Source organism: Neodiprion pinetum, chromosome 3 (assembly GCF_021155775.2).
Source record: "Neodiprion pinetum isolate iyNeoPine1 chromosome 3, iyNeoPine1.2, whole genome shotgun sequence".
NCBI classification, from domain to species: Eukaryota; Metazoa; Arthropoda; class Insecta; order Hymenoptera; family Diprionidae; genus Neodiprion; species Neodiprion pinetum.
The window spans coordinates 12,419,451-12,428,266 of NC_060234.1; the positions used below are offsets into that span (position 1 = coordinate 12,419,451).

Sequence of the window (8,816 nt, forward strand, 5' to 3'; positions counted from 1 at the left end):
CGTTTCGCGTGAATGGCTGTCTTCGTGAGTTCTTGAACGGCACCTTTCGTTTCAGAAGCCATAACTGAGCAACTGTCAGTGCCGATTCCAACGCACTTCGTCAGATCCACGTTGAATCTCTTGCAAAGATCTTCAACTATGTGTGGCAGGGCAACGCCAGTGAGACGAAGTTCTTCAGATGCATCTTCGGGACGAATAATCTCATACGCATTACAGAATGTGATAAAATCCTCTCTATGGCCCGTATTCATAGTCAGGTCTCAAGGCGGTGCTTAAGACCGTCTTGGTGAAGATCGTCTTATTCGTTCAAGACCGTCTTGAGATGCTATGTATTCATAGTCGGAAAACAAGACGGTCTTCGTCAAGAATTTGGTCTCAAGCGCTAGCTTATTTCATTCAAGACCGTCTTGGCGAAGACTAAGCTTGAGACGGTCTTATTCGACGTTCGGTTATGTTCGGAATATTTCCGATGTATCCCCCAATAAGATGCTTGGATTTTATTTCTCAGCCTGTGCAAGATATTCGTATAGGCATGCAGCTCTTGAGTATTTTTATAGTTTATGAACACAACAACGTTAGCGCCACGTAGAGGAACTAAAAAACGGGAACAAATCGCGTACAATTTTTTGTAGTGGGGGTATAGCTATAAAACGAAGAAGAAGAAGAAGAATTTTATAGTACACGAGCAGCAGTACTGACGAGCAGTGGTGAGTGTCAGGGGTAGTTGTCCGTATACTTTTCTAACCTTGTTTCAAAAACTTGAAGTTTACGGTGTGTGGAGTTTGAGGTTTGTAATACTCCATGGCTCCGAAAGGCAAAAGCGGCAAGCATTACACTGCGGTTGATAAAAAAATATTTTTAGAAATTTTGAAAAAATATAAAAATATTGTTGAGCAAAAAAAGAGTGACGGAGGATCTCTCCGTGAGAAAGAGTCAGCATGGAATGAAATTGCTGACAAATTCAATGGTGTACTACAAATCAGTGAGACGGTGAGTTATTCAATTCACTTATTGGCCATATTTTTTGTACGTTTGATCACTCAAATATGATAATAAATTTTTCGACGCTTCATTAAAGTCTACAGAATTTTCTAATATTTTATGTTCATTCTTTTAGAGAACAGTGCCACAACTTAAAAAGCTGTGGTCTAACATGAAACAGAGCCAGCGGGATACTTTGACCCAGGAAAAGCAAGCACGTATGGCTACTGGGGGTGGTCCGGAGATTCCAGAGGCACAGGTAGACCCTGACATTGCAGCAATTGTGCCGCATTTAATGACTCTTGCCCCGACCGAGTTCAGTTCCAATATTATTCCGGGGGAGCAAGCAATAGCCATGGGTGATTACAACTTTTATTATATTACCAAATTATCTATCATATTAATACAAAATGGTTTTTTTGAAAAAACTACATTTCAATAATGTTTTTCATATTCCAGGTAGCGTTCTGGAGAATGACGATGATTCACTTTTTGAATTTCAAGATGTCGAATACTTGTTAGATGCGTCAATTGGTAGACCACCGACAGAGCCTATTCCAAGCTGTTCATCAGGTAAAAATCTCACATATTTTAACATATATCATTATGTAAACCCCTATACCAGTTATTGATAAATAAATTGTATTGATATGTTAAAAGGAATCCCGGTGCAGACTTGCAAAAAAATGCGTGCGGCGGCAAAGCGAAGTCGGTCAGAATCATCGAGCCATTTTTCAGCGTCAAAATCTATAGCTCAGAAGGCGATGGAGGAAGCTGTGACTCAGAGACTAGACGCTCTCTCAGCTGAGGACAGAGAGCTCTTTCAGATGAAGAAAGACCGTGAGCAAAGAATGTCAAAATTAATGGAAGATAACGAAAACGAAATTCATCTGCTGAAAGTTCAACACCTTTTACGAATTCAAGAACTTGAAATCAGGAAAGCCACAGCAGAAGCAGAGTTGGCTGAATTCAAACTTGCGCGTGAAAGGGACAACCTTTGATCTGGAAGGTCCAAATCGATCGGTAGAGCGACGTTATTGTTTTCTTCAGCAAACAACATTAATGGTTTTTCTTCTATAGTCATTGGATATCCTTTTCCAGGTGTGGATTCCTTTATCAAGTTCAAAAGCAGGATCTCACCCAGTAGTAGTATCTGGGAAAATGGTGCCACTTCAGTCTGTTCTTGAATATGAGTTTGCAGGGCAATAAGCTTCTCCGCAGGATGAAGGAACACTTTTATCAAGCTCGCTTTATGGACGTTAAATATATGTATAGGTTTTCTACAAAGCGTAGAAAACTTTTATTATATTACCAAATTATCTATCATATTAATACAAAATTGTTTTTTTGAAAAAACTATATTTCAATAATGTTTTCCATATTCCAGGTAGCGTTCTGTAGAATGACGATGATTCACTTTTTGAATTTCAAGATGTCGAATACTTGTTAGATGCGTCAATTGATAGACCACCGACAGAGCCTACTCCAAGCTGTTCATCAGGTAAAAATCTCACATATTTTAACCTATATCATTATGTAAACCTCTATACCGGTTATTGATAAATAAATTGTATTGATATGTTAAAAGGAATCCCGGTGCAGACTTGCAAAAAAATGCACGTGAAAGGGACAACCTTTGATCTTCAAAGTTCAAAAGAGCAACTTTAGTTCTATTTACTGGCTGTATTTATAATGTATTGAATATTTTTACGTAGACAAATTTTCATAAGTATTATCGTAACTATAAGACTGACGCTTAGTACAATTACGTACATATCAGTATTTTCATTTCATGAGTTAGTGAGGGGTTTAAAAATAAAATGAGAACCAATGATAAGTTATGAGTAAAATATGTATTCTAATGTTAACTGTTTGTACAAATTAAATTCAATTTTATTAAATATTTGGAGTATATTCATTCTAAAATCAATTAGTCTTTACAATTAAATTAACTTGATATACATATATTTTGATTAAATGAATAACCGTTCGATTAGAGCTTCGCGTATTGCAAAACCCTCTCCAGGCTGCCAATGCGGTGCTTGAGGTGGCAATTCATCCGCTTCTTCTTCTTCGATGCGATTATCTTCCGGAAGAGCATTATCCAATGTTAGTGATAAATTGTGTAGTACGGCACAAGCTACAACAATTGTGGTAGAGCACAACAATTTGGTTCCCAAACCTCGGGATAGGCAAGGAAAACGTCGCTTCCAAACTCCAAATGTTCTTTCAACAATTTGCCTTGTTCTGCTTTGTACGTTGTTATACCTATCAAGATACCGACTTGGTTAATTCACACATGTGTACTTTGTCAATTTTATGACTACTTATCGAAATCTAAAGTAATGCGATAATCTTTATCTTACCTTTGTTGAGCATCTGTAATTGGATTTGCCAGTGGAGTCAGCAGAAATGGCAAGCACGGATAGCCGGCATCTCCAACCAGGGTTCCAGTAAGTTGTCTCTCATGATACCGCATGTAAATTCGTGAATTTTGGAATATTCGACTGTCATGGTTACTTCCAGGCCATTCCGGAACCACATCCAAGAATTCCATATTGGGTCCGACAACTGCCTGTGGTATCATTTAAATTAAAAGTACCGATTTTCATAGAATAGTATTGTTTATTTGTATCCTAGATAAAATTAATTGCAACTTATGGTATTTGTAAACGGTTATCGCCAACGCGACATACCTGTACATTGAGGGAAAAATATCCCTTACGATTCCTATAAACCTCCTGCAGGTCTGCAAATTTCGTATGACATAATCGAATGTGAGTGCAGTCGATAGCGCCATCAACGCCAGGTAAACCGATACCCTCCCTGCGTGCACCAAGTTGTCTGAATAGATCTCTGTTTGCGATCATAGCAGCTTCCGTACTAGGAATTTTGATAATTGCGTGAATCAATGATGCAATTTGAGCCGATACTCTGTGTATTATCCTCGATACTGTAGACTGCGATATAGTCATCAGATCTCCGTTGACGAGCTGTACAGTACAAAATGTATTAGCAATCATTTATTCCATGATCACAGGAAGCAATGAAATCACTTTATATTTTCAGTAGAATGTCAGGAATTATAATCACAATGATCCTTACTTGAAAGCTCGCGGTAGCGTAAAATCGTAGACATATTAATAATTGCATGACAGGTGGAATTGGTAGACCACGATTATTGGCACTGACTAAGGCAGCTTCAATTCTAGGTAGTATTCCGTACATAATACCATCCTTTGAAAATCGGAATCGCCGTTTGAACTCCTGCTCGGAATAAAACTCGAACGGGTTTTGACCATCTCTGATGTATCTCTTCGGAGCTCGCTGTACTTCACCCTCGTCTTCGTCATTCGGCCCAACGTTGACCATTGCAACCACCTCAATCATATTATTCATTTCTTCGATCTGATCGTAGAAATTAAACATATCTTGCATATTCGCCATGTCAATAGAATTTCACTATTCACTTCACTTCACAAATTTTTCAAAGCGAATGCTCTCATAACCTCTATTTCAATTGCAAGTTTCCGTTGCCACCCTTTTACAGTAAATAATCCCGTCCCAGCTGCACTTTCCCAAACATTCCTTCACAATCTATTCCTGTTAATTTATATTGTTCGAATATAATATTTTCCAAACAATTCGTAATTATCAATTTCGTACGCATCAGAACAATTGAGTAATATTTAGGCAACAAGCATTTGCTTAAGTGCAGTCCGAACTCGACTTGATCAAGATACGTAAATAAGACTGCGTTAATTGACTATGAAACGTTGCGTGCTCAAGACCATGCTTATTTCAAATAAGACTGGACTATGCAACCTTGTAAGCACGCTTCGAATAAGACCGACTTGATGAGGACCGTCTTATTTGCCGCGTCTCAAGACCGTCTTGTTTGACGTCTATGGAACCAAACGCCATTTTAAGGCCTAGTATAAGACCGTCTTATTCGAGTCCGGTCTTAAGCACTGACTATGAATACCGGCCTAAGAGCTCCATCGTGAAGGTAGCGAAATGATAGATTGAGTTGCTCGATGTGAGATATATCACTTGTTTCGTCAAACATAATGGAAAAGAATTTTGCTTCTTTAACTCTGTCCAAAATGAATTCTTGGATCTCTCCTTTGCGTACGTCGATGAGCTAGTTCTGTATAGTTTTGCTTATGTTCGTTGCATTGGAAGAAGCGGTTTCTAGATGATGGCGCAGGTTTAAGTCACCAGAATCAACTCTGAAGCGCAACAAAGCTCTGAAGTAGCCATCATTAGCGACAGGGCTCTCCTCTTCATGATCATCAGTACTGGAATGGTACAACGAACCATCATCCCTGTGACCATGCGAAGGAATATTTTGACAACCACAGAATATAATGCTGTTGATAATTGGTCACAAACGCTTTCGATTTTCCTTAACCCTTACCGGCACACATTTTTCCTCACTTACTATCGACTTGAAATTTTGTACTCGAGAGCTTTTGGAATCGCTGATTACGAACCTGCACTCAAAATTTGAAAATTCAAGATGGCGGCTTTAATATGGAGGACCAAACGTGCAAAAACTCGTTTGACGAGAGCCAAAATCGGTACTCAGGGGTTTTCAGGGTCGCTGATTACGAATCCACACTCAAAAGTTATAAATTTAAGATGGCAGATCCAATATGGCGGACCAAAACGCAAAAAGTCGTTTGACAAGAGCGAAAGTTCGTACTCAGGGGTTTTCGAGGTCGCTGATTATGAATCCACACTCAAAAGTTGAAAATTCAAGATGGCGGATCCAATATGGCGGACCAGAACGCAGAACAGGGTTTGTACGCTTTTTGGAATCTGAAATTCCCTGACTTTTCCAGGTATTCCAGCCTGAAAATACAATTTTTCCAGTAACCTTTCACGAAATATGCCGCTGATTAATGACAATTTTTTTACACAATAATACTCAATATTACCTAGTAAATATATTTCTGTCTGACCATCTATTTACAAGCGACAAACTGCGATTTTCTGTAAGCGAAAAGATGAAAGAAGGTTGAATTAATATATTTGTTCAAAATAATATTACAACTTTACAGCTCTATTTGTTTCGCAAGAAATAATAAAAAACTGAAATAGGTAACGACCTTACATTCAAATGTTCGACTAGTAACTGCAGGTACTTCATGAATTAAAAGACTAGCATAAAATATTTCGATATCACAGAATTAAAGGAATACAACTTATGAGAAATTAAAATAGACGCAACACAATAAATTAAATTTTAGAAATGGCACGGATTTGGTCATCCAATATCTCGGCTTCTTTGTGTGCTTCTGCCATTACTTTTCGTTTCTTTGATTGTAATTCTTTTACTATCTGGTTGATCTCTTTCTCTCGTTCTCTTGACGTTTTTTTTCTGTTGCACCTTTTTTCTGATTCTCAAGATCTTCATGATATCTAGCACGAGAATTTCTCGCATAGTGGTTCATGTGCTTAGTGATAGATACTTTGTCAACTCCTCCTGCACTTCGAATAGCTTCCCATATAAGTCTCTGGGCAACTAATGATTTTTCCGATTGATTCTCAACCAGACACTCACGTTCACTGAAAATCCTCTTTCGACAGACGCGTTTCCGTGTGACATGACAAAGAGCTTTTTGACGAATGACATAAACTCTGAGGAAAGATTGTTGCTTACAGCCATGTTTTTCCAAAAATGGTCCAAGCGCTCGTCTCTTGTGAACTCCTTTAGCTGTTCGATTATCGCTGGCTTTGCGCTTAACGCTATAAATTCTCGTTCGATTCTATCTGCTGAGATGCCACTGATCCACTTATGAGAAACGAACTCAGTCAAGGCGGCCGAAAGTCGTTTTGAGGCGATGTTTCGAGATTCTAGGATAATTCTAGGATCACAGACAGAAAGAGCTTTCGTCAGACGATATGTGATAGGGAATCTGTCTTGCAGTTTTCGGCAAAACATTAGTAGAGACGGTAGGCAATCTTGCCTCAAAAGAAGTTCCTCTTTTGTATTAAAACCGTCCATTGCCCGGAACGCTGAACGAGTGTCATGTCCGATGTTGATATTTTTTGCTTTTTTTAGATTTTCCGCTTTTGAAACTTCCACGTCACACACTGACGTGGACTGTTCCAATGCTTCTTCTTTAACAAATCGGCCCATGATTGAAATAATTATTTCATTCAGATCAGTGTAAAGATATGGCACCATCGGTTGTTCAGTTTGATAGGCAGTCAAAAATGGCTCTACTTCAGCAGCAATAGTCTGGAAAAATGCGAGCTTAGCCTTCATAAACTTGTCCTTCGTGGCCTTTTTCATCAACTCGTAACAATCGGATTTTGGTTTTTTCGTCTCGTTTTGAACTCCAGAAATGTATTTCTCTAAGTTCTGCAATATCAAGCCGGCTCGTTTAGCAACAGCACCATTTTGCAGCCACCTTACTGCGCAAAATTTCATAGGAAATTGCCGGGACCCGGAGAATCGAATGTAATCCGCTCTGCGAGCGGGTACATATGCAAAAAAATTGTAAATAGCGCGTAGTAATTGTACGATGTTCCAACCCGTTGCTTTCACGGCAGCTTTAAACGCATTATGTAGATTATGAAGCCCACAGCTTCCAATATCTAAAAGAACTGAAGTATCAGGACCATCATTTAGTTCGCTCTTTAGGTCACGTAGAAACTTGAGGTTTACGTTAGGCCCATCCATAGATACCTGAAGGAGATTCTTCATATTCAGTGAGGACAATTCCTTTTTAAAAGCAGTCAAGAGATCGGCCGACGTAGTATGACCTAGGAAAGCAGATCCAAAATATCTACTAACGGTCTCGTCTTTGGTTTTGCTCCAGTACCGTAAAACAAAATCCATCTGTTCTAATTGGCATACTTTGTTTAAGCTTTCGTCAAACAATACGACAAAGCACTCGTTTTGCGGTATATCATTTAGTAACTCATTTTTAAAGAACGGGGCGAGGCCTTGCAAAATTGTATAACCCATTTTGTCGGAGCCCAGTGTCATTGCTTTAGCTGTCCCATTTTCATCAAACATTGGTTTGAAAATTTCTGTGCATTTCCCTGCGGCAGCAAGGGCAGCAGAATACAGTATGAAGACACCAGATTATCTCTACTCGCGTAACTTTCTCCTTTTCAATGAAACGATCCATTCCCCGCTACTTTGGTAGTATGTGCGAGAGGGGCGTTGATTCTAGTTGTGTTGAGGTGCTTGGTTGCGAAATCGTTCTCGTCTTCTCAGTTTCTTGTACTTCGGCTATTTTTTCAACATTTGCAATCAAACTTCCATCTGAAATGAAACACCATTCATGAGATGCAACGTTTGGGTTCCACGATCGAGCACGCCGATCATAACAGGGCGTCACACGCAAAATTCGATAAAACTATTGTCCACAGGCAAAAAGCGGGATGAAAAAAAAGGTGTCAAATAAAAAAATACCATCAACTAAACCTGGCAAACGGCGACATGTTTTGCCGATATCATTTATAAATTTTCACCGCTCCCAAATTCGACGTTTTCAAAACTCAACTCGCTGGTTCTAGCTCAATAACTGGTGAGCTGATTTGAAATTTTTACAGTATGTTCAGAATACATACATCACACCTCCAACGTCGATCAAACACATAAAAATTGTTTTCAGACAGGTGAGGAAATTAATATTTAATATAAATAAATGTCACGAGCGCCGCATATTTACTCAAGACTATATTACCGATTATATCAATTATTATTATCTCTAGAAACAAGGAAGCATAGTTTTAGTTAGTCTATATAAAATATTTTATTATAACCAGTTCGTGGAGTAACCGAGCGCAACGGCGTAGTTGGACGGCCAGCA

The 8,816-nt window shown here is 38.9% G+C and overlaps 2 protein-coding genes across 3 annotated transcripts; one reads left to right on the forward strand and one right to left on the reverse strand.

The window, feature by feature from the left end:
• Window positions 1-664: 664 nt before the first annotated feature.
• LOC124214986 (myb/SANT-like DNA-binding domain-containing protein 3) lies at window positions 665-2,882 on the forward strand. Of its 2 annotated transcripts, none has more exons than XM_069134266.1 (6): window positions 665-990; window positions 1,118-1,340; window positions 1,441-1,554; window positions 1,642-2,004; window positions 2,062-2,482; window positions 2,570-2,882. In XM_069134266.1, exons 1-4 carry the CDS (start codon window positions 802-804, stop codon window positions 1,980-1,982), a joined length of 867 nt encoding a protein of 288 aa, XP_068990367.1. In that variant the 5' UTR covers window positions 665-801; the 3' UTR covers window positions 1,983-2,004; window positions 2,062-2,482; window positions 2,570-2,882. The 2 variants fall into 2 exon arrangements, with proteins under 2 accessions (XP_068990367.1, XP_068990366.1); XM_069134265.1 differs by having other exon boundaries at window positions 666-990; window positions 2,083-2,482.
• Window positions 2,820-4,837, reverse strand: LOC124214980 (putative nuclease HARBI1). The gene is made up of 4 exons (XM_046617808.2): window positions 4,087-4,837; window positions 3,678-3,974; window positions 3,348-3,556; window positions 2,820-3,249 (listed from the first exon to the last, which is right to left on the reverse strand). The coding sequence occupies exons 1-4, from the start codon at window positions 4,426-4,428 to the stop codon at window positions 2,955-2,957; spliced, it is 1,143 nt and encodes a 380-aa protein (XP_046473764.1). The 5' UTR covers window positions 4,429-4,837; the 3' UTR covers window positions 2,820-2,954.
• Between the last annotated feature and the right edge of the window lie 3,979 nt (window positions 4,838-8,816).